Source organism: Agelaius tricolor, unplaced genomic scaffold (genome assembly GCF_023055355.1).
Source record: "Agelaius tricolor isolate 1412-34295 unplaced genomic scaffold, bAgeTri1.0.p SCAF_4, whole genome shotgun sequence".
Lineage (NCBI taxonomy): Eukaryota > Metazoa > Chordata > Aves > Passeriformes > Icteridae > Agelaius > Agelaius tricolor.
This window is the reverse complement of record NW_027269264.1, coordinates 49,184,676-49,210,711: the sequence shown is the minus strand read 5'-3', so window position 1 is coordinate 49,210,711 and position 26,036 is coordinate 49,184,676. Positions and strand designations below refer to the sequence as shown.

Sequence of the window (26,036 nt, the reverse complement as noted above, 5' to 3'; positions counted from 1 at the left end):
TCTTATGATTCAGTTCTTTGTATACATGCTGTTTTGAAACAGTATTTTGAAAAGTATGGGCAGGTGAATGCTAATGTGTTTGTGAGGTGCAGCTCTTCTAGATGGCAATCCATCTGACTGTCCTATTTCTGCAATTTGTGGGTGTCCTCCAGGAACCAGTATTGTCCGAGCAGTTTGTGAATGTGAAGATTAAAATCAGACTGCCAGAGGTATAGTTTGCCGACAGTGTTTTTTTTATTAGGTTTCCTGTTCCTGCCTGGAATCTCATTCATTTACACCATAACTCATACTCTAACAAGTTCTTCTACTCTTTCTTAGTTGTTGCAGTCAAAGTTATTTCTGTCTCCTATATACTAATATTTTCTCTGGTTTGTGAAACCAAACAGGTAAATATTAAGTAATATAACAATAAGATTTTGTTAATATTTTACTTAAAAATATTTTTCATGCTAGACCAATCTTCCTTCATTATTCAGTGTGGAAAACACAGGTGCTGTTTTTCCTGGAAGCTTATCATTTACTCTTGCATGGTGGGATGTTTTTACTTAAAATATATATATAAGAATTTACGGAATCCACCACAAATGTTCTGTTGCTTTATTTTTGAGTTTCTCTTTTGGTGAATATGCTATACCAGTGAAGTTGAACAGTGATATTTGTTAGCACCATTTTTTAATCTCGGTGCCTTTCAGGACAAGCTTGTGCTCAGTCCTGCTTCACAAGTAGCTGTGTTCCAGTTGGCTGAGTGCTTGCAATGCTGTAACTTAAATCGAAACTACCAGAAAATAGACCAAGGCTGTGATTAGGTGGCAATCACTACTGGTGTGGTTAGTCAGCAACTCTTTTTCCAGGGTGCATCTTGTTTACACTAAGTCTGAACAGGGAGTGTAGAAGCCTGAGTCACTGGGGAGACTGTTCAGGTGACTTTTGTTGACAGGCGAAAAGCACACGCCAAAGGACAAGCACACAAGTGGGTTTGTTCTGTCATTTCTGCTCTTTCCTCTTTGGTACCCCAGTACTAGTGTCTTCTAGCAGCTGTTACCTTGGCTGTGACCAGGCTGTGTGATTTTACCTAGTAACTCTGGCAAGAATCTAGTAATTTAAGTGGCCTTTACCTCTGTGTACAATATCTGAGCAGAAGCTGCATGTGCTCTGTGTCTTGGAAGAAATGATTCTGCGGAGAGGTGTTTCTTTTTTCAAAATAAATACACCTACCCATGCCCCTCAAACCTGAAGAAACCAATTTCTCCATTCATCCGGTTTCTGAATTACTATTAAGGGGTTTTTGTTACGTTTGGAGTTTTAAAATATTTTTTATTTGTGCTTTGGTTTTTTTTCCCCCCACTGACTCTTTTATTGTAAACTAGTTGAGTTGTTGCTTTGTCATCAAAGTCGGTTTACCCGCTCAGACTGGCTCCTAGCAGACTTGATACATTATCAGTCTATCTCTTTTCCTGCCTTCTGCTGCAAGGATATGGTTTTCATTATGCATATTTCCTTAGTCTTTGGCAGCTGGAGGCATATGTGAGTTGCAGTCTGTTTTGTGTAAAATTTAGTAGTGTGGGTTTTGTTCCCTTAATCAATTAAGGCATTTCCAGTAACTTAAAATAATATATTTCTGCCACTAACTTAAAATAATATATTTCTGAACCTTGCAGAATTTGAAAGAAGGGCATATTATGCCACTGAAAATTGGAAGCCTCCTTTACTACTCTGTCCAGTAGTATGTATCTTATACATTTAAAAATTCTGTAAGATTTAATTCATGTTTTTTTTTTTTCATGATAAAGCACAGATTCTAGAGTAGGATGCTGTGTTTTCTCATCATAAACCAGCTAAATTTCAGGAGAAATCAGTAACCTCTAGGGAACCCCTTAAGGCAAAGTACCAAAGCACAGTCTAACAGAATGCGTCTTCTGGGAGAGTCAGACACAATAACTCGCTCTAGTACACTCCACCCAAGCTGTTTTTTGACTAATAATATTAAGGCTGCAGGAGAATATTGGAGAGGCGTGACAGCTTGGATTACTGCTTAGTTCACCTCTTGGTTGGGGAACCAGGTCGCCTGACAGAGCTGTCTGTGTTGCCAGCGTCAGGAGGATTAACCTTTTATAATCTCTGTGATTTGAATAAGAGATTTTGTTCCTGTCCTCACTGCTCAGTTCAAAGCAGCTGCTGAGCAGAAACTTCAGTGGATCTTCAGAAGTGTGTCTGTGTTGGTCAACTCAAAAAGGAAGAAATAGATGTTGCCAGGATTTCTCCTAGCTGTGTTTTTTAGCAACTGATGTAAATGTTTGTAGGGTAAATGTATATAGGTGGATTTAGCTCTGGAATCAGGGAAGTTGGCTAAGTCCTCAGTTTCCTTTTTGTTTGCAAGGTGTTCTGTTACACAAATAGTATCAAATCCATTTCTCCACCACCACGCTCTGCTTCTCCAGCCCCTTGGGGAGGAAACTTTGGACAAAAGCAGAGTCTTGTAAGCATATAACAGCAAAACTTCAGTTTGTGTTTGTTTTCCCACTTCTCAAGAAAAGTATAACTGATCCAGACCAATCACCTGCCTGTGCTAGGTCACGCCAAAACCAGGAGGGATTACTCAGTCAGCTGAGGTGTATGTGTTTGCCCTTGAGGACTGGTGGTGGTAGTAATAAGGTACTTAACTCTCTGCTTAGAGCCCCACAAAGTTTGAAGGATTTTCTTTTGTGTATTGTGGTTAGGGAAGAAGCTCTTCAGTTTTAAAAAAGCCAGACTTTGCTGTGTCAAACAGGTAGCAAAGCATCTTGCATCTTTGATAGTTCCTTTCTTCTTGACACAGAGCAATATGGGTTTGCTTGTGTTGTCTACTTTAAAACATTTGATTCTGCTGTCAAGTGACAACAAATATGTATAGCAAAAAGGCTTAACTATGAAAAGGTGTCTGAAGCATGTATTCCCTCTTGCTTTTGAGGAAATACCAAAGTGGAATTCTCTTGTAATTGCTGACACCCTTAATCATTGATTATGTAGGTGATAGAGGAGGTTTGGTGGTAGAACAGACTGTATGAAACTACTTTCAAAAATGTCACCCGGGTCCTAAGCCTAGGGGCATATTAATTTGTAGAGTAGGTATTGCTGTATCATCATGTCATGCTCTTTTCTGGGAATTGTCTAGATGTTTGTATGGATGAAATACAGGCTAATGGTGTTGTTTTGCAGCCCTCTCTCTCATGGTGTAGTTTCTCTTGGTACAAACTCCTGCTGAAGCTGTAGAAGGAGCCCCTTGGTCTGCAGGGCAGAAGACATCTGGTTTGGGACCCAACTGCAAGATGTCATTGATATCAACGTGGTTTTTGGGAGCTCTAGCATCTAATTTGAGCAGTGAGACTGTCAGACTTATTGCAGCAACCAATGTTTTGGGGGCAATGAATTACAAATCTGACTGACGTTGTCATGGGGGTGGTAGGGGAGACGCAGTAACCAGAAGACAAACATCTGTGAGACAGCAAAAAGGGTCTTTGTGGCACCTTGCTTATGAATATTCTTGTGTTACTTGGTTGTGGTACTTTGTGGAGAAATAGGACTGACACTTCAGAGTCTTTTCTCAGTGAAGAAAACCATCTGAAGGTAGTTTGAATGGTCCACTGTGTCTCAGAGCTCGGGTCTTTGGCTCAGGCAAGTGGCTGTTGAGGTGACAGCTAGGAGCAAAGTGGAATTTCAGGTACATTTTAACGTGTCTGTGGGAAGGTTATGAAGGAGCAAAGCACAATTCTGAATAAGCATCTGAGGATGCTGACTCTTGCCTTGCTAGAATTGACTTGTCAGTTTGCACTGAGATCATGATTGTTGCTAGATAAGTCGAAAAGGTGAGTAACGAGGTAGAGGGCTCTCTGCAGAGCAGTGTGCAGGCTGGAGGCACCTTGTATTCCAGCACTGGCTGTGGGGTTCTTGAGAGCTGGAGCCAACATTTTGTGCACAGCCTTTAAGGACAATAATGAGATGCATTGTGTAGAGGAAAGATTTTCGTCTGGGCACTGGGAGGCTGTCATTTCAGCAGGTCCCAAAGCAGATAGAATATGACTTATGATTCTTGATCATTGTTGTAATTACCTGAAAGATGACTTGAATTCAGGGGATTTGTCTGTTTTGTGCTGGCCAGAGAAGTGTCCTGAGACTACTTGCCTGCCAGCTGAACTGAGGGTCCATGCAAGCAGGAGAAAGGGAGATAGATACACTCAGAGCTTGGAAGACCATCTGCAGTAATGGGAATTTCTGGAAGAGTATGCTGGTGTTGGGAATTCCACTCCTCAACTGCCACCTCGGCTCTCTCCTGCTCAGCATTTCACCACACAAGCTGCCTGGACATAGAAGCTTCTGCACTTTTTCTGGTTCCAAGTGTATTTAATGAAAAAACTGGAAAATATTTAATGGGCTGTTGACACTCTGGATTCACTGGCAGTGCAGATCTGTTTCAGGAGGTTGTAAAGTTCAAGACCTGCATGTTCCCAGTTTTTTTACTGCTTCCAGCATCTGATTCTAGCTTTCTTGGCTGTATGGTTCATGAATGCACTTTTTTTTTCCCCCCTCCTGGACAGAAAAAACAATAATGTCCTGCTTATTTCAGCTGCTCTTTATCTGAAATCAATTGAATGCTTCCTACTGCCTTTCAGGAAGCTTTTTCTGGGATCAGCTGTAAGTAAACTTCTTGCAGCTTCTACTGCAAAGCAGAAGTTCCACTAAGTGCTAATGTTTAATGTAATAAAGATTTGAGCTGTGGTTTACCAAATAGCTTATCAATGTTTTAAGCATTTTATTGTTATGATCTCCTGAGGCTTTTTTGGATAAAATTATCTGCATGTTTTAAAATGCTGGATTTCTTGTGTAGTGCTGAATGGTCATGATGTATTGTAATCTTTTGGCAGTGTAGATTGTGTTCTGTGCTAGCTTTTTAGTAAAATCTACATATTTACTTGAAAGTTCAGAGATGAGGGTACTTCTGGGTTTTGGGACCTGTTAGTTTATGAATCTCCTCCCTCCCTTCCTCTCTGTGAACCCTGTCCTAGTTGCTCTACTTCAAATATTGTTTTCAAACCAACAAACAACAGTCTGACCTTGCATCCTGATACTACTTTCCTGAGAAATGTTGGTGTAAGAATTTGGGAGAGCAGTCTGATGTCTGTGTCAAGGAAGGAATCAATTGCAGACCTCTTCAGTTTTCCTTTTGCATTTAGTCCTCTGTCATAGTTGCCTTCTACAAGTTGCATACATAGTTTAAGTTCCACTTTTCCTGTTCTGTATTTCCCTAGTAAAATTGTTTGTTTGAGATATGTTTCATTTTTCTGTCCAAAACTGTTCACAACTGCAATCCCCATATCTCCTGCAGCATTTTTTTTTTTAATTTCAGTAGTATTTTCTTCACCTGTGAATTTGTGTTGGTGAAATAGTTTGAGGAGTATTTCAGGCAGGTGAGTTCTTGAGGTATGCAACAAACAAGAATATGTATGAAACCCTTCAGTTCAGGAAGTTGAAAACCTGTGCGATGTTAAGTCAGTATGTCAAATCAGATCTGGTAACAGATTAACCTGTAAACAAGACCCAGATGTGTCTCTTAACTGTCTAAATCTATTTTGTCATTGCAAGTGTTTAGAAGTCTACTTGCATTAACTGCCTAGTATATTAAACCAGAATAGAAAGTAAACTGTCACCCCTTCTGTTGCATGAAATACCTTTTAGAGAAGTAGAACCTTTTAAAAGAAGGCTTCTTTTGCTGATGAGGACTGACTTTTATTATAAAATAACCCCCACAGCTGAACAGCTCTTGACAAAAGATTTGCAGAGTTTATCTGCTCCTCCAGGTATACTGTGAGAATGTGGGGAATATGTGCAAATGACAGAGAGGGTTTCCTACACAGTTTTTAAATTTGTTCTGTTCACATTATATAGTAATTTTGGTGGGGATGGAAGAAATGGAATGCTATGAAGCTATGGTGCAAGCCGAGCTGTGCTGTACACATTTACAAAGTTTTATTCAAAAGCTGAGTTGAAAAGTGACAATATGTGCAGGAGGTATGAAATTCCTTGCTTCACTGAAGGGATCAGACGGTTGAGCAAAATAGTTGTATGTACCTTTCATTTTATAACTGGATCAGCACAGTGTATTAACTGTGGGCTTGCTCAGGTTTGTGTAGATTTGCCATCATATTGTCCTGCAAGCTTTCCTAAGTTCATGTGCATGAAATACTGGGGAATAGTCCAGTTGTCCAGTTAGTGTGCTGTTACTCTGATGTTCATGGGCTGTGGCAGTAACAGAGATTTAGACAAGACTATAATATATAGCTTTTACATAAAAATACTAAGCATTTTCTGCTTAGGTTTTAATACTTTGCTCATGAAAGTTCATCCTATACAAGTGAAAATTCTAGCAAGACACAAGTGTTTGAGCCAAGTTTAGTAACCAGAAACATGCAGCAATATCCCCTTGGGACTCAGCTGTGAGCCCCAAGTTGTGGAGTGTATGGACTATGGAGAGGAGCAAGGGGTGCTCTCTTCCTGCAGGTTGTGACTTGTGTGCATGCAAGGCCTGGATCTTAACTGACCAGAGAATTTACAGAGGAACAGGGAAGCATCTAGTGAGGTTTGGCAGTATGAGATGTTTGTACATTATGTAGTGCTTTCCTGGAAATGCTCTATGAAATGGTGCTGAACCTTGAATGGGAATAGTGAGTGTGTGTCCCCTTAGCACAGAGATTTGGAAAACCCTGCAAGCAGTCGCATGTTCCAGCTGCTATCAGTCACTGTCCAGTGGGCAGGAAGGGTGGAGTGGCTGGTGGAAAGCTGTTTGTTGGAAATTGTATCATAAATCAAATAAACCTAGTAGCTTTGTGTGCCTCTGGACAGGGTAATGAATTTGCAGATCATCTGAGCAGGAAGATGCTAATTCATGTGAATTAGGAAGGATTCTAATTCATTTTCAAGACATCTGGCAATACAGAAATCTCTTGGGTAGATCAATTTGCTATCACAGACTACAGATTAAAAACTCTCTTTTGCCCACCCCCTTCCTAAGAAGAATCCTTGAGTAATGTGAATAATGGCTGGTTGCTGAAGGAAATATATCCTTCCCTTTGTTTGACATGGTTCCCAAGGTCTTGGGAAGGGCAAGTCAATCTGTCCTGTGGGCATTCAGAATGGTCAAATTGAAGAAAGCTCTTTGCTACATGATTGAAAAATGCAATATGTGAGTGCTTTGTGGTATGTTGGGCTTTTTTTTTTTTTTTCTATGAACTATTAAAAATTAATGAACTCATATCACATCTTTTCCATTTATTCTGGACTACTTATTAAAGCAGATTGATCCCTCGGTTCAGTTGAGGTAAACTTGACTATCTGGGTTCCCCCACAGTTGTCTCAATCAAAGAGGTAATGGAAATTTGAAGGACTGTTTCAAGTACTAAGTCAGAAAAATACTGTCCTTAGAAGCAACCTCAGTTCTTTGGGCACTGTTGAAAATCTATGCTGTCTTCCTGCTCTCTGCCAGTTACCAAGCAGAGTGGCATTTCACAGTGGCTTTTCCTTCTGGCAGCAGAGTAGTTCTCAGATCAGTCCAGCCTGCCTTTCACATTAAGCAATAACAGAATGTTATCCCCAGTGTACTGTGAATTCAGTCTCAGCTTTTAGGACTGTTCGTCCATGAACGTACCCACTGTGTTTCCATCATGTCATTCTCAAAGAGAATACTGGGGCATAAAGTACTCTCTTCCCTTTTTGAGTGGAACAATGTTTATATGTAAACCAGTGGTTTGTTCTGCCTGGCAGAAAAACAAAGTATGAAGTAATGAATGTGACTTAGGTCCTGTGTCTCTCAGTGGCCCCTGAGGCTGCAGGAGCCTTTCTGCACTAACCAGTCCAGCTCTGCAGGGCTCTGCTGGGAGAAGTTGGAGACTGCTCTGGGCTCTGCAGTTACAGCAGAAGCTGTTGAGGTGCTTCTGAGTGCTGGTGGCTCCCTGGGGCCTCCTGTGCAATTATGCTTCCTTTGAGCTAGTTCAGGGAAATCTCTTCCTTCTGAACATAATTTAACTCTAAATGTATGAGAATGCAGTGGAGCCTTTCTTTTTACACCTGTCTCAGGCTGGGAATATCAAGGTGGCTTTGTCACATTGAATCTTTGTAGCACACTTGGAAACCCACCAAACTGTTGTTTTATCCTGCTTTTCCTTTCTTAGGAATTAGGAAGGGAGGAGAAGAGTTTCATGGCACAGTCAGTACTGCTGTTCTGCTATGGCACTTGCAGTTAATGGTATAAATGATGCTGCTGGGCTTTAATAGGGATAGTGTGAAACAAAACAGTGACTGAGTTAAAATCACAGGTGAGGTCACTTGATGGCCTTTGCTTCCTCAGGCTGGAACACCTTTTGGGTTTGAGTAGTGGAAAAGAAAAGGTTTCCTCACCCTCAGGTGGAAGATGAGAGTGTGCAAAGGCTGTGCATGTTTTGATCTCCAGGACAGGGAAAGAGGTGGTGGAGTCTCCCTCCTTGGAGGTATTCTAGAACCCTCTGGACACAATCCTGTGCTGTGTGCTCTGGGATGACCCTGGCTGAGCAGGGAGGTTGGACCAGATGACCCACTGTGTTCCCTTCCAACCTGACCCATTCTGTGAAAGGGGCTTGTGTGTCAGGGTGGGAATCTCCAGAGGCAGAGAAGTCCTTGTTAAAGGTGCCAGTCTTGAGCCAGTTGCCAGCCTGTCGTGGATTTTATCGGTAACTTCCAAGAAGTGAGTAGGAGGTGTTGATTTTCTGGCTCTGTTATGGGGTATAGCTGTTGGTGCAGAGTTTAGGCAGCAAAATTGTTTCCAAAGGCTGAGTTACAGAAAGTTAAGGGCTGGAGCTGCCTAACCATTCCATCCCTCACAGAAGAATTTCCCTCCCTTCTGCATGCCTGCTGGAGGGCGCATGGGTGTGAATTTGGTGTGTTGACTTAGTCTTGGGTAGTGTTGCTGTGGTCTCTTATTTATGTTGTTTAAGCAACCTTTGCACCTAGTGCTGCGTGTCACTGAACGCTGAAGTCTGAGCACCTGGAAAAGGTGGAAGGAGCAGAGTGAAATGGAAATATGTATCGATTCTGCTGTTCAGCTGGGGAAAGTTACTGTGGAAGTTAGAGTGCTCTCAAAAACACATTAATGCTGCATTTGTGTTTCACAGAGAGGAGGAAGCTATTTATCAAGTAGCTGATCAGGAAAATGCATTTTGAATGCTCTGCTTTCAGCATTGCATTGCTTTTTAAAAGTGGTAATTAAAACTGCGCCCTTCCATTCTTCTAATTTCTCCCACAGCCCCTCCATGGCACTTTATTGTCCCCTGTGAAGGGATGTAGGTTTTGTTCTAGTGTGGGGAGTGACCGGGTGGTAAGTCATGTGCTGGATTTAGTTAGAATGTAATCTTTTGGCCATCTGCTCAGGCACTCCCTGTGTTGCATTCCTCTCCTTTGCAAGCAAGTGTTAAAGGTGATCTGGGATGTGCAGGTGTTCAGAACACTTGGGTTCCCTTTAACTGAATATGACCGTGTGCCTGCTTAGGAGGTATGAGTAGAGTGTTTTCTGAGCCTTGCAGTAATTTGGCATGCCTAATTTTAATTATCTCACTGGTGTATGTAGCACCTGCTCAGAAAAAAGCCCCCATTCAGACAGACTGAAAAATATGTGGATAACAAGGCTTTCTCCTTTGAACTGAGTTTAAGAATACTCTGATGTATGCTCTGCTATTGTTTTTTTGTCCTCCCACAGTGATTCTGGATGTTTTTTTTGAAATTTCTGGCATGTGTTTTCCTTTCCTAGCCTTTAGGAGTTTGTCTGACCCTCCAGTCCTTTGTAAGTGATGACTGTAGAGCATCTGGAATCTTTCTATGGCTTCTTTAAATACTTTATTTTATTTTATTTTATTTTATTTTATTTTATTTTATTTCATTTTATTTTATTTTATTTTTTTATGGTAGGTTTTTTTTTGTAAGTTGCTGGCAAGACTTCAAGTTGATTTCTATTTTATGTCTATTAGAGTAGCACCAAAATGGTGAGAGATGCTTAGAGGGAGGAAAAAATCTCTGGATGAATTTAATGTTTACATCAAGTTTTGTCTGCTTTCTAGTAACTCCATGGAATAGCTGTATCTCTGATATGCTCAAGTCTTTTTTGGAGATTAAATGAATCTTGGTGTGCAGAAAGAGCAGGTGCCTCTCTGTGCATCTCTTTCATGAAGTGCTTGCACATGGCAGTGCAAAGCACTAGGTCCTGCCTTCCTTTCTAATTTTCTATCATTTTCATTCCCCCCCTGGTGTCCTGATCATCCTGTGCAGTGCCATAGGATTGCGACAGTTTAATGTTTGTGTCTGAATGTGATGCACTTCGTGCAAACCCCAGTTTGCTGAGAGAAGCCATTTGAAACTGAACAGAATTTGACATCTCCAGCTGGTTTAGAAATGCTCCTTCACCTGAGAGTGGGAGTACTGTGGGATTACTGGGAGCGAGTCAGGAAATACCTGACTCTTGACCATTAACTTACTTTATGTTTAGGTTTTTGCTTTGTGGCAGTGCAGGAGCAAATGTACCTGTAAAACTCGGTGTTGCTGGGTTCTCTAGAGAATAATTTCATTTTGTGGTACAAGTTTTATATTATAAAAATGATATTTTATATTATAAAAATGTACTGTTACACATGGCTTGATTTCAAAGTACTTTAATGCTGCATCACGTAGCACTGACTTTTCAGCCTTTGTTGTTACGCTGAGTACTAATGCATCAGTAATTAATGTAGAGTTTCAGGACTCAACTTTGAGTCCTTCCCGAGAGCTTGGCATAGAGAAGCTCTAACCAGAGAGAAGGAGTGGGTGTGGGTACAACAGTTTTCTTAGTAGAGTTCCTTTGGAAAGCTGACATTGTTCATGGCATGGTGTTCGGTGCAATGCATCTGACCTGCAAGTTCCCTGGGCTGACAAACAGGCTGGGCCTTAGCAATGCCTAGCAGCCCATTCCAGCTCCAAACTCCCAGAAATTCAAACTCTTATATGGGGAATCCTGCAGTCTCCCAGCCAGTCCTGGGAGATGCTCTGGGAGCTGCAATCTTGCAAAGCTTTCTGCACACCCCTAGGAAGTGCTTTCCCATAGGGCTAATAAAATAAAAACACACCCAAGTAATTTTTCATGGGAACTTTTTTGGATATACTTTATCTTTGGATATGCTGTGCAGGCTTCAGATAGAGCAAAAGAATTACTGATGAGATGAGACTCCCAGGTTTGTGATTCAGCTCTTAGTTATAAGTTCTATTTTTGCAGCTAAAAGTGTAATTCATTACATGCACTTTGTCTAGAAGGGATGGTGCTCATTCCTAGGTGTTACTAAGGATTCAGGTTTTGACATGTGGGTCTGTAGCAGGCTTGTGATCTTTGTTTAGTCTGGCTGCTTCCCTGGGATATCCGTGGAACAGCTCTTGCTGAAGCCCTAAACAGGCAACCCCTCTCAGCTGCTGAGGCAGTGCAGGGTTTGCTGCTTTTCATCAAAGGAACCTCTGAATATTTAAGGGCTGTGGCCACAATGTGCAAATGGCATCTGTCTCTTAGTTTGCATATTGCTGCTGCAGAGGCTGTGTCTCTTCTCTCTGTTTAGGAGCCATGACCCTCTCCAGCTTCTTTTTTAGCAAATAATACCAAATTTCTACACTGGGGTTGCCTCTGCTTCCCTCCTAACAGTAGTGGAGCTTGTCACAAACAGGGAGAGGCCAGCAGAACCTTCCTGTGTGTCCACTGCCTGGTTTTGCCTTTTTTCCCCAGGCACATGCGCTCGTTTCTTTGTCTCCTGCCTCTTCCAAAGGAGGGGAGCGGGGAGGTTCAGAGATTAGCTGGTGCCTGCCCACTCCAGGGCAGTATTTCATTAAATGTCTGCTTTTGTGTGGTATGCAAAGGAACCTAGAAAGTGGATAGATTGTCCTGCATATTTCTTAGTGTTTAAACAGACTTATTTGGAGATTTAAAGGCATTTGTATCTTCAGTCAAGAACACTGACCCACACTATTGTATGTTTTGCTTGCACCATTAAATTCAGCATCAGGAGTGCTTCAGGCCCTGAATCTGGAAGAAAATGAACCCATTTATTTTGGACCTAAGGGCTTGTGGCCTTGTCAGTCTAGGTGAAAGCTCCAGCCCTTTTAACAGTAACAATTCCTAAAGTTCCTTCATGCAGGCTTCTGCCTGGACTGTAAACACTCGCAAAGGAGAATTTCTCAAATAGCAATCTCAATAGACTGTTACCACACTCTGCTGCAGCTCTGAGTGTAGTGGTGTCAGGGCAGTAAAAAATATAAATTAATGTTTCTTTCTAGAACTTTATTATTGAAAATTGCACACTGTGAGCCTCTAATCAGTATTGGTAGCTCTGTTTTCTGGAGGAAATTCTACTGCATCAGCTTTTAAATATTTTTGTTCTGTGGTATATCTTGCTTCCTAGCTTGTTAAGTGTGTTTTCTTCTTGGGGTTAGTTTTCCTCTGGGACAGCTAGCTGGAGCCTAGGGGTGTCTTTTCTTAGTGCTTGCACTTATAGCTCTAGTGAGGATATGAGCTTGCAAAAAGGAAATGTAAACAAAATCTCCCCTAGATAGACATGGACCTTCTCCATCTGGTGAGATAAGAGCCAATACTGTTTTATGTTTTAACAATTCTACTTTTATATATAAATACTGTCCTGGAATTAAATTAGCAGAGTAGAGCTTGTAAAAATGACATTTGAGTTTACACTGCTGTTTGTTTGGCTTATTTAATTCAATTGACTATGTCATAGTATAGAGCTACTTACAGAGCTGCTATTCAGGCTTGATTATTTTCAATTTGTGCTCTGCTATACAGTGTTTGGAGAATTTCCTTGTTTATAAAGAATTGTTTATTTCTTCTAGAGTGTTTGTAAGTAACTTTGTAAGCGATGCAGTATGAAATGACATCTTGCTAAGCAGCAGTAACTTCTGGTTGCAAAGGGGTGATGTTGAGATTGCTTTGCATTAGACATATCACATTGCTTTCCAAACATTAAGCCTGGGATTGTTTTTTTAAATGCCTCACTTTAGAGAGCTGCCATGGGGTACAACGGAGTTTTTGTCTCCAGATCTGTTTAACTGAGTGTGAATTTCCAGCTACCAGGACTGTGCAGGGGGTGTTGTCTAGTTAATATAATGCACTGGGATGCTTTAACTCAAAGGAAATCGTAGCAGGACAAAATCACTGACAATCTCTTATTTTGTTCTTTTCCTTTTTTCTCTTTACAGTAAAAAAAGCTAAACTCCATGGACCACCAGGTAAGTCCTGCTCTTCTGCTTGTTTGCAGCAATGGGGACCCTGGCTCTCTGCCTGCTGTTTGTGCTGCTCCCTCCAGTTTTCCTCCACCTCATCTCAGCTCCTTCATGTTCTCCTTAGAAGTGACCTAATCTACCTTGAAAATCCAGGCAGCTTGAGTTAGTAGAAAACTTGAGGCTGTGACCTGGTGTCACAGTGGTAAGAAACCTCTATCTGCTCAACCTGGCCTGAGCAGGTGATGAATGAGGAAATGTGCTCTTTAACGGTCACCCTTCCCCACCCACCTGGCCCTTTCATCTCATCCTGCCTCTTTCCCTCTTCAAAACAGGGTCTGAAAATGTCCACTAAGTAGAACTGGTGTGTGTGTGTCTGTGGATTTAGTGCCTTCTCAGTCCTGACTGGGTTTGCTGGATGGAACTGCAGAAGTGAATCTGAATGTGGCAGTCAGAAATGGCTGTGCTTGGAATTAAAATCCCATCTGCTGGTTTTGTGTCTGCAACAGCTAGTCACACCCAGAATTGCCCAGAATCTGGACAATTTCTTTTCACTGTGGTTCAGAAGCCAGCAAGGAATCCCTTAGCAAGCAAATAGATTTATCAATTGAAATTTGATGTACAGTTTACAAAAGAATAAGCACTTTTATAAAATTCCTATGAATAAAAACTTCTGGCATAACACCTATTCAGGTGTTTAGATCTGAAACAGTTGTCCACCTGTATTCATAACTTAATTGTTCAGCTTAATTCTTTGGATATAGCCATCCTCAGAATATGGCAGAAAACTTTTCAGGATTCATCCATATTCCATGGCAGATCAAGGTCTGTCTGTGCACCAGCCTTTAATTTCCAGGGAAGGAAAACTGAGTGCCCAGACTGGAAGGGAGACAGTGTCTACTTTATCTTTTCCCTGATCAAGAGACCTGCTCACAAATGCAAAACATTTGTCCTCTAGACTAGGTTTAACTCAGCCAAGGTGTGTAGTTTCACTGACAAGCTCAGCGTCCCAGGAGGATGCAGGAGTAAAATAGGCAGGGAGGGATAATGTAGTAATGAATAACTGGATATGTAGGAATCGCAATTCAGTGACTCTGACTCCTTCCTGAGCTTCTGAATCATATAATTTCTGTTTCTTCCTTCATTGGAAGCTAGATGCTGAGGTGTACTATAGTAACCCACAGCAATGATGCTTAAAAATGACACAACTATTCAGTCATAGAATGTTAAGGATTTGGAAGGGACCTAAAGAATCATCTATTTCTATGCCATGGGCAGGGACACCTTCCACTAGACCAGTGGCTTATCCTGCCTGGCCTCAAACACTATCAGGATTGGGCATCCACAGCTTCCTTGGGCAACCTGAGCCAGTGTCTCAACACCTTGACAGTAAAGAATTTCTTGCTAATATCTGACTAAATTTCCCCTCTTTCAGTTTGTACCTTTTATGCCCTGTCCTATCACTCTGGTCCCTGATGAAGAGTCACTTTCTGGATTCCCTGTAGGCCCCTTCAGATATTGGAAGATTGCTGTGAGATCTCTACACAATCTTCTCTGTGCCAGTCTGGACAGCCCTGATTTCCTGAGCCTGTCTTCATAGAGGAGGTGCTCCACTCTTCTTACCAACTTTGTTTCCTCCTCTGCACTTGCTCCAACACTTGCATGTCCTTCTTATGATGGAGATGCCAAAACTGTATGCAGTAATCCAGGGGGGATGTCACAAGAGTAGAGGGGATGAATTGTCTTCCTTGACCTGGTGCTCACACTCCTTTGGTTGCATCCCAGGATACATTTGGCTTTCTGGGCTGTGAGCACACACTGCTGGCTTATGCTGAGTTACTCATCAGCCAGCTTCATGAGGTTTGCACAGTCCCACCTCTCCAGCCTGTCCAGGTCCCTCTGAATGGCATCCCTTCCCTCCAGAGCATGATTGCACCATGCAGCTTGGTGTCATCAGTGAACTTGCTGAGGGTGTCCCTGATCCCACTGTTCTGTCACTGACAAAGATTATGAACAGTGTCAGCCCCAGTTCTGACCCCTGAGGGACACCACTTGTCACTGGTAGCCAAGTAGACGATGAATCAAAGACCACAAGTCTTTGGGTGTGGCCAGCCAGCCAGTTCTTTATCCACAGAGTGCTCCATCCATCAAATCCATGGCTCTCTGAATTAAAGACAAGGATGTTGTGCTTTGCTCAAGTCCAGGCAGACAGTGTCAGTTACTCAGCACCATCCAACAGTGCCATAGCCCTAGAAGGTCATCAGGTTTGTCAGCTATGATCTCCCTTTTGTAAAGCTACCTTGGTTGTTACACCTTTGTTTTCTATGTGAAATTTTGACAGTATTGACAAAATTGGCTTGAGATCAAACACAGTGAATAGATGAAGCAGAACATTGAAGTATTAAAATATGTACAGTGTTTTCTGGGTATTTAGCATGTCTTGTTGCAGGCTGTTTGAAACTGATAGATAGGCCTGAGGTGATGACTCCCCTTAAAAGGGAGTTTGTTCCTTCTTGCATGCTGATATTCAAACTTTGAATGTGTCTGTGCTTTGCTGCTTTTAGTTTTATTAGAAAAGAGCAGAAATTAGGAAAAAAGTTCTTCCAGAGTTTTCCTTCAGATTTAAAATTAAAAGCAAAACATCTAAACAGAGACTGTCTTGTCTAGATGTGAGTGTGATGTGGTTTTCCTCGGTCAGGTCTGTTTCAGCACACTTACAATAAATCTGTATTTTTCTTCTGCCCCTGACTGGTCTATAAAGTTCTTTTAGACTCCTGGGTGGAAAACTGAACTGGGACTAGGAGAGCAGTTGGGTCAGGAGGGAAGAGATGATATGACCATCCCAATCTCTTGCTTGTATGTTTTGCAAGTTTGTTTTTCACAGTTTGGTATATGTGATGGGTCCTGTGCCTTTGGACTGTCTCTTCTTCCTTTTGTCTGCATTTCAGGAGCAGCATCATACTAAGTGTCTGTGATCTTTAGGATTTTACACTCTTTGTCCCTGTCTTACTGCAAGTGAATACTTGGGGTTTTTTGTTCATTTGTGCTTGAATTTCTAAAAAGGCTGTAATTGAAAATTTGATGCATGTGGAAAACATCTTGAACATTTGGCATCTAAAACCCAGTGATATCTTCCCATATGGGCTTTTCATCTGAGGCCTCCCTGGATGCACTGTATGAGCTGCAAACATTGCAGTGTTGCAGGTGGTGTGATGAAAGAGTATGATGATGGAGGTAACATTTTGTGTCTCATTCCCCAGATAAATTCAATACGTATGTGACCTTGAAAGTGCAAAATGTGAAGAGCACAACGGTGGCCGTGCGAGGTGACCAGCCCTGCTGGGAACAGGATTTTATGTTGTAAGTATGGTGGTGCACAGCATGGTGCTATGGAGATGCTCGTGTTTGAGTCCTTCTGTGGCCCTGGTGTTCATACAGAGCTGCTAGTGTGTGTAGGAACTGGAATGTTTGGGTAGGTAAAACGCACAAGCCTGGTGACAACCTAAATAATTTTCTTTCCTGTTGTATACATTGGGCTGTGTTGGGAGATTGTCTCGGCTGGTGCCATGGAATTGCCAGTCAGGTTTTAGTGAGAGGCTGAGTCTGAGGTTGAACTGGGAAATTACTGTGTGGGTTGGGTCTGGATTGATGTTGTCCTTGGCCAGTATGTGCACAGCTGTGCCTGTAAGCTGAGACACACACACACCTACAACACAGCTTAGCCAAGGACTAAGCCAAGCCCATAGCTGAGCTTAAATGGAGCTCCTGGGCATGGGAAGAGGGCTGGAGAGGCTGATCAGGGCAATTAAAGGCTGTTGTTAGTGCACTCAGGGCCTCTACGAGGTGATCCTGGTTACCTCAGTTGGGAACTGCTCTGTGAGCAGCAGAACCAGTTCTTTCCAGCTTTCCTGGGGCTTCTGGTGCAGTTGGCACTTCTGATTTGCCTTGGTTCTCACAGACGTGACATATAGTCAAGGATTTCCCAGTGTCTTTTAGAATGGTGGGGGTTTTTTTCTGGTGAATGAATGATTTATTGATTATACTGCATCTGCTTCTGTTTCTATAGCTTTGTAAGGCAAATTGAACTAAATTTACTAAAGGTGGGGGCGGGGGGGGGGGGGCGGGAAATGATGTAGTATTCATCTTGTGGGGTCAAAGCTAGTGCTACTGTTTCTCAATATGTTTGAGGTATTTACATAGTATCTGCAGTAAGAGGCATCCGCCCATGGAATTTTTTGAATATGTTTCCTAATCCAGCAGCAGTTTGTTTCTCCTCAGCTGAAAGTGGGAGGTTGTTGCCTCAGGTTAAGGAGGCCACCTGGGTCAGTACAGTATTTTCATCATAGCTGTGCTCCCACCTCCCTTGTTTGGTAGTAATCTGCTTTTGGAGCAGCTCAAGAGGTGTGTGCTCCTGCACAGAGAGTCTGGAGCCTGTCCTTTGTCATCTGGTGAAATGTACACACTCCTGAGCACCGGCATCTGCTCAGTTCTGCAGCTCCTGGTCAGACAGAGGCCTTGGCTGTCACTGATGTAAAGCATTTCAGGACTGGGTAAGACTGGGACAAGGAGTTGAACCTACCATTCAAGTCACATGCCCATACTCAAACTACTAACTCTTTCTGCCTGTAATTTGTGCTCATCCTGTGGGCAGGAGCTAGCTTTAAACCCAGCCAGCTACAAAGGAGGCTTCTCAGTGGTGATTTAAGAAAGCACTTGAATGTGTTGGTTGAAGGCTCCTGTGGTTGCTTCTCCTCCTTCCCCTCAAGCAGCTCCTGGAACTGCGCTCTGGTATCAGCTGAGAGCTGAGCTAGCATGCTGTAAAGTCACTGAGACGCTCTATAATTAGTTGCTAGGGAATATGGAAGCAGAATATTAGCTGAACTACCTTGCCATTATTGTCCCTGCTTTAGCCAGGCAACTCTACAGTAGTTCTGGTGTCTTCTTATAACAGAAATATGACATGTGGGAATGAATGTGTTTTGCATGATCCTGTACATTAAGTTGTCCTAGGGGAAACAGTGCTGGTATTCCAATACTGCTGTTCTCTAGCTGCTCTTTTTCTTTCTGGAGTTGTAAAAGGATTTTGAGCACAGCAGTTTTTCCCTAAGGGAAGGCTGTTTTTACTGTCTGTGCTGTGTTTACCTTTTTCACGAGGCATAGTAGAAGAACAGACCATAAGCAAAAAAAATGCTTCCTGTCTGTGTTTGTTGGTTTTGCTGCCAAACTCCTTGTTAGACAAAGCACTGCAGAATTTGGGTCTCAGGGGTTGTTTGAGATTTGGCTATGTATCAGACCAGTTAAGCACTTCAGTGTATTCCCTGGGGACATCTTCGAATTTTGAAGGAGCTTTAAAACAACTGTGTATTTACTGCATATTTTCAGGAAACACCTCGAGTGAAAGTGCCCACTGATGCTTAGAACACGGTGATTAAATTGCCGTTGAAGTTGTGAGAAATGCCTTTATATAAATCCTATGTGTGTGTGGAAAGGGATGGACACCAAATTTCAGTCTCAGCTTTTGTTCTTACAAGCTGTTCTGCATCTAACCAGAAGATGGAGAAAGGGAGACGCAAAGGCAATCAAAGTCACTGTACAGAAATTCTTTTCATTTATTTTTCTTACCTGGTGACCTGTCCTTTGGAGATCTGTAGAGGAGCCCTTTGGGTGTATCATGACCAGTGTCCTGCTCTGACAGTGTATGTTGAAGCAAAGTACATGGTTTTACACTGTGACTGAGAATAGAGTATTACTTCCTTCCCTTCCCTTTCTGGACTGACACTGTTCCAGCCAGTAGTCAGCCAGTCATCATCAGCCTGCAATCTGATGAATGTCAAGCAGGATGAGGGCAGAGCACTGCTGGTACAGCTGTTTGCCATACTGAGTAACCCTGTCAGAACAGAGATGGAGACTCAATTACAAGATGCTAGCGGTAAACTCTTAGAAGGCTGTGCAACAGCTTGATTTTGAACTGTTGCAGACTGAGCCACTCAAGCACTGGACACTTCTAACTTCAATTCCTGTGTCTCAAACAAGAACAGATGCACTTGGATTTAAAATAGACATTTATATGCTTTACTGTAACTGTAGGGTTTGTCTTGAACCTTAAAGATATGATGTTCTCTTTCAGCTGTAAGAAGGAGACAAAGTTCAAGTGGATGCTTGGATTTGCAGCAGCTCTTTCTTATTTTGCCGTGACGGCAGTCTATAGAAGTAACACAGTAACATGCTTTAAATTTCCTTGATAGCTGTAACATAAGTGTGTTTGGGCAGAGAGTAGCAGCACTGAATGTCCAAGATGCCTACTTTTGGAGATTAACAGTTGCAATAAAGGGAAGCCCTGAGCTCTAAAAATTATGGGTTATAGCCTTTCTTCATGATAAATGTGAGACAGCTGTGATGTCAACAGACAGCTCAGGATTATTCTCTACTTTGTTGTTTTTACCAGTGTCTGTCATGTATGTGTTAGGCTGTTCTGAAGTAGGCATGTTACAAGCCAGTATGCAGAAGCGAGGCATAAAAGCTATAAAACATTGAGAAGAAGCAAATTTGAGATGCATCCTTTTGTTAATGAAAGGAAAGTTGTTTGTGAAAACTTTCAGTATTTCCAAGAACCTGTCACTCAGTGGCTGTGTGGAAGTAGCTGGTGCTGGAGCAGAAGTGGTGACACACAGCCCTGAGAAATAGGTAGTGCTGCTGATGCAGCTGTGCTGGATATGGGACTGTTACTTTTAGCTAGGAGTACCTCCACTCACAGGTTAAGTATTGGCATGTTTGCACCTGCCAGAGTACACCTGTGTTGCTGTGCTGCTAAGGGAGACACTCACTTTGTTAGAAATGGGGTGCCTCATGACAAAGAACAGCTCACCTCTAGGTTTTGGTCCAAGGAACACTTCCTTCTCCTGTGTACATAGCTGCAGTGATGAGTTCCCTACTGGCAGTTCATGCATGACATAGGTCAGAGTTTTAGTTTGCACTCTTTGTGTAATTAGTATTAAACTTTGAGTTACTAGAAACTGGTGTTCCCTGTGAGTATAACCTGCCTCAACCACACACTTCCAGGAGCTCTCTGTAACTTGACACGGCTCTGTGGAAATAGTTCACTGGTATAATCATGGTGGTAATGCAGAACATGAAACAAAATTAGATTGTATTCTGCTTTTTTCTCATCTGTGCTGCCTTTACTTTTCTTGCAGTGAGATCAGTCGACTGGACCTGGGCCTAATTGTGGAAGTATGGAACAAAGGACTGATATGGGACACCCTGGTTGGGACCGTGTGGATTGCTCTGAAGGCCATTCACCAATCTGATGAGGTTAAGCTGACAGAGAACCTGTATTTGCTCCAGTGTTGATAATTAATGCATTACAAATCTGGCCTGGCGCAGCCCAGACTGAGCTCCTCAGCAAAACTTCCGCTTGCAAAGTCAGGAAGGCTGAGTGAGCAGAGAGGGCTGTCTCATCACATTAGTTTTGATTTTGTAGTGAGATCACAACTGAGAGCCCTCACATAGGGCTCTTTGGTTTCATTTCACTTGTGTGGACTCAAGAACTAGGGCCTGATCTGTTAAGGAACACAGACCTAAGTGTCTGAAGTCTTAAGAACTGACTGCTTAGTTTGATGGTCAGATTCCTATGACTTAGTGCTAAAGACCTCTGTTTTGTCCAGCTGACAAGGTAGGCCCAGAGCACATATGCAGTATCTTCTTAGGGCTTCTGGTTGTAGTGTTAGGTGAACCTTATGCTAATATATGTGGACAAAAATGGGAAGTTGGATGTGTCAATGTCTATAACTGTCCTAACTACTGAGTTTGGCAGTTGTTGCAGCTAAGCATTTTTAACTTAAATTTTAGAGTATTTACTTAGAAGATTATTGGATTTGAGCAGGGAGAGATAGATTGTATTTTCCATAAAAGGAAAAGAGTGGGGATGCTCTGCAGTGTGGGCATGAGGTCTGGCTGGTGCTCAATCCCACTCGCTGTCCAGATGCTCCTCAGTCCTGCCTTTGAGGGTCTGCCTTTGCAGTTCCACTGAGAAGGCAGCACTTCTCTTTGCTGCTTGCTCTGGTAGGTGCCTCTGAGATTTGGAAGAAATTCAGTTTGGAAGAAAAAGCCAGTGCATGCTGAATGGATGTAATTTGATGTTAAAATAGGGTTGAAAATGCTGTTGAGCTCTTTTTGGACTGTATTAGCAAATGTGTGAGGGTTGGTGCATAAAGTTGGTGCATAAAGTTGGTGCAGACTTGAATGTTTGTTCACTTAAGGCCTTTGATTCACAGGAAGGTCCTGGGGAGTGGTCTACGCTGGAGGCAGAAGTTGTAATGAAACATGATGAAATCTGTGGAACCAAAAACCCAACTCCTCATAAAATTTTGCTGGACACAAGATTTGAATTACCTTTTGGTGAGTGCATTTCTGTAACTTACCGAGGATGCTGGCAGTGGAGAGAAAGTGAGAACAACTGAAGCTTTATAATTAAGTTGTGTTTTGTGTTCATTCTCAGTTCAGTCAGTATAGTTCAGTGGAGGTCATGTGGCTGGTATTAATTTTTTGTTTGGCTTCTTTCTAACAAGATCTGAATAAGTATGAACTATTTGAAAGTCCCTGGTTGCTGGAATATTTAGACTAGCAGCAGTTTTTTCTTCTAATAGTGTTTCAGGATTGTGTAGTCACACATTTTCTTCCTGAGCAAGAGCATTTGCTTCTTTGAATCTAGACAGATTTGGCTCTAGAGGAGGTCAAGTGTGTTGTTAGAGCTATTCTGTGGTGAGTGCACATAGCCCTCTTAGACATGTGCAGTTCAGTTAGTGAAACATTAATGCTTAGTGCTCCTGAACATTATCATTAGCAGAGTATATAAATAACTTAATGTGGTAAGAACTGCCTTTCTGGCAATTATTTATGGTTGAAAAATGCAAAATACGCAAAAGCAGCTAATTGGAACAAACTGATCTCAAGTAAAGTTGTGTGTAATTTTAAAATTTTATTTTACTTAAGCAAACAAAAACAGCCCCCAAACCAAATAAACCCCAAAAGTAAGGCCTTAGCCAGAATGCATCCTAGGCTTGTATAACTTCTCTTTCCAGCTCTTGGCTGATGCTTGGGATCAAGAACTGAGATGATGTTTTTGGGGTTTGTGCTATTTTTTTTTTTCATGCACTGGGCATTGAAGTGTTTCAAAGTGTTCTGTCATTGCAAGGCTCATCCCTCTCCCTCTGCCTGTTGCATCCTTTTTGCTGCAATGCCCAAGTCAGTGTGAGCAATTTGTATCCTGCTCTAAGCAGGGGTAGAGCATTTGTGCAGGCACTGGCATTTGGTCAGCACCTGTCAGGATTGTTGTGGGAAGAACTTAGGACATCTGTGGGTCTCATACTCTGCTTCCTGGTGCCAGGGGATGATGCAGGCTTGGCCCTGCAGGTGAAGAGTCAATCCAAATTGAGTTTTGTGCTGTGAATGCTCTGTTGTGAGTGTGCACAAGTCCCCTGGATGGTTGTACTTCTGGGAGAGCACAGTGTTCTGTAGGAACAATGGCACTGCTCTTTAAATACAGTTCAGTGTGCAAAGGGGAAGAGGTACCTGACACCTCAGCTGTCCTGACAGCTGTCTGATGCTGGTCAGGAGCCATCCCTCTTCCCCAGGGAAATATCCTGGTGTTCCACTGCTGCTGTTTGTGCGAGGTTTATTGCTGAAGTTACTTTTAATGCAAGAAGAGGAACAAGCCTGTTTTACCTCACCAAAAATCTTGGTTATTTGCTACAAGTGTTGAGGCTTCTTGGACGGACAGAACAAGTACACATAGCTGAAGGCAAGGCTCGTAGCCACTGCCTTCTCATCTGAATTAATTCTGCCACACCTGCTTTTAAACTGTCACTCTTTTGCTTTAACAGAATATGAGGTTCTGGTGTCTCCCTTTGTACTGAGAGCGCCCAAAAGAGAATTTGCTTTCTTCTGCCATTTATATTATGGACTGCATTGCATTTTGAAGTATTTTTTTCAAGCATAAGAAAACAGACTCCATGTAGATATGTTAGAACATCTGAATTTTAAAAATCAAAGTATTTCAGGTAATAATGTGTTTTTGCATTACTTATGTCTTTGCTTACCATGCCAAATACTGAAATAACAGGGACTCTGCACTGTTGTGTTGAACAGTTTTTGTTCTAGAGTGTGAAAAGTTATCTGCCTGTTCAGGGTCTCATAATGTCCAGGAAAATATGGATGCATGAATTAGCTCTTCAAAGGCTGCTCTTCCCTAGAAGAGTGCTGCAGTTTTTGCTTTGATCTCCATTTTCAGTCTGATGTGCCATGGCAAGGTCAGAAGCAGGTTGAAAAGCAGGAGGCACTAAGGGTGTGTCATACTCCTCTAGAAAGTGGCATCAACCCTGCTCCAGTGGTGCTTCCCCTCACACCATGACTAAGTGTCTCCTCCCATCACCTTTGGGACAGAGGAGGACTCTGCACCATGGATTAGGCTCTGTCTCCTTTCCCTTGGAGGGGTGCATGAAGCTCACAGCACTGCCTCTGCATCTCTCCCAATGGATTTGCAGGTCAGTTTCCCTTTGCTGGATGGCAGTAACATGGATTCTTAGTGCCCTGCATGTTAAGATTTTTTGTCATATGAGTTGGGAGCTGCTGCTTTATCCCTACACAGGGAAGTAAATGGATCACTGATGTGCTGTGGAAGTTCTTAAGTCACCAGCTGGGCCATAGAGGCAAGATTTTACTAACAGGTTTGGAGTGACACTTAAGAACATTGTGTGTTGTGTTTTGTTTCCCAGGTGAAGATCTCTGGGCTATTGTAGATGCATGAGAACCAGAGTGATGTGTGGGCTCATGTACAGCTTGTGCTGCTTTTCAAGTTGGGTAAAACACTGCTGCCTGGGATAGCAGCTTTAAAAAACCTGTGTGTTCTCCTGTTTGGCTGTTTGGCTGTGCTTTTTCTATAATTTCTGGCTGCTGTCTCATTTAGATGCACACAGATGCAGTACCCCAGGTTATTCAATGTATTTAAAATATTTCATTGTATTTAGGCGGAGCTTGAGAGGTTTTTAAGGGTTTGTAAAAAAGAATAAATTAATTTGAAAACTAGAAAAGCTGAAGTCCTTGATGTAAAATATGGTGGTGTATGCAAAGAGATTTAGAAACTGGTTTGTTGTTTGCACTATATTTATCCCAGATTAGTTTGCTGTTTCTGCTTCTGCCTTGAATCTTGATACATTCAAGATTCTTTTTCCTGATATCTCTTCTGCTGGTACTCTGGAGATGGGAGCTGCTAAAGCTAAAATAAATGCAAAACATGCTGATGCTGATAGTGGTAGTATGTGATGAAGACAGCTTAGAGATTTTAAATTTTTTTTCTTTCATATAATGTTGTTTTCAAGTATTTACCAGGAATGGAGTTGGGAAGCAGTCATCTCCTAGCAAAGGCTGGTGGGAGTTTAGTCTCTGCTTCTGGTGATAGAAAATAAGCTTTTTTGAGGTCATGCAGGAGTTAGACTTTGTCAATGGCCAGATTTGTAATGGGACAGAGAGCACTGATGGTGGCCCTCATGTGTCCCCTGTGTGTGCCATGGCATGTTCCAGATGCAGCTGTTGCCTTGTGGTCAGTTAGTGTGACACCAGCACGTGCTGTGCAGGGGAGGGCAGCTCTGTGGGCCCTGCTGTGTTTCATATCTCTGTGTGATGGACTGCAGTCCTGGGGACCAGCCTGTCATACAATGCTCTCTGCCAGCCCCATGTTCTTTGATGTGCAGTCTCATGGAAACAGAAGGGCTGCAAATCCTCTGCTACAAAAATGTAACAAATAGTGAGGATTGGAAATGTGAGCATTATATTAACCTGTAGAGTGAGAAGGTTTGTGCTTGGTAGTCTATTAAAAATGGCAATAAACTGCCCTCTTCATGGAAAGAAGTGGTTGTTAGCTGAGACAGGCTGGAGCCACTTTCTCCTCTGATAATATCTGTTTCCTCTTTGGAACAAGAGAGACAGTGGAGGGATACTGCTATCCTTGGTTGATTTAGAAAATTTTCTGGTAGGCAGAAGACAATCTTGCTATTATTGTTTTGATGCGGTGAGTATGCATTGGCACAGATTTTTCAGGATGCTGCTTTCCAAGTGTAAAATTGTTCTGCTTGATAGCAATTTACTCTGTCCCCCCCTTTTTAGAAGTGCAGTGACTGTGCAAATCCCTCACATGATGCAGTACTCAAAAATGCTTTTGGCTCCCAAACTATAACAGTTTGGTTCTGTGCCAAGCAGTTTCTAGTTCATAATTGGAGTGAAGATGCTTTTAGTGTTCTCAACACTCCCAGGGTGGGAGCATGCTGATCTGCATCTAACCATGAGGTAGATAAATGTGCTTTGTTATTTTAGTGTCTTGGGAACTGAACAGGAAGAAAAAACTCAGCTCAGCCAAGTCATTTCAGTGAGAACTTATACACTGGAAAAGGGAAGAAATTTGGGCTTGGAAGAGAGGAAGCCAGGTGAACACTTGCAGGAAAATAGGAGGAGAGAGGGTATAATTTCTGCTTTCAGCACTTGTTCTCACTCCTGCCAAGCTAGGTTTTGCCCCAGCCCAGAACTTGCTACCTTGGGAAAGCTCAGAAGGAACAAGGTGATGTGCAAGGTTCAGAGCAAGGACCAGAAAACCTGAGGAGATGAAAAGCTTTAGGGCTGAAGTGCCTGGTTGTTGCCAAGCTAGAGATCTCTAAGCAGGAATGCTGCCATATTTTGCTTTCTGAGGTGTTTAA

The 26,036-nt window shown here is 42.3% G+C and overlaps 1 protein-coding gene across 5 annotated transcripts in view; it reads left to right on the top strand.

The window, feature by feature from the left end:
* The window catches only part of UNC13B (unc-13 homolog B), a 207,986-nt gene that overhangs the window by 13,150 nt on the left and 168,800 nt on the right, over positions 1-26,036 (top strand). For all 5 annotated transcript variants that reach the window (XM_071425664.1, XM_071425663.1, XM_071425665.1 and 2 more), the window contains exons 2-5: positions 13,273-13,302; positions 16,554-16,653; positions 20,487-20,604; positions 21,567-21,690. In XM_071425664.1, coding sequence (XP_071281765.1) covers positions 13,273-13,302; positions 16,554-16,653; positions 20,487-20,604; positions 21,567-21,690 — 372 coding nt within the window. The remainder of the gene's footprint in view (positions 1-13,272; positions 13,303-16,553; positions 16,654-20,486; positions 20,605-21,566; positions 21,691-26,036) is intronic.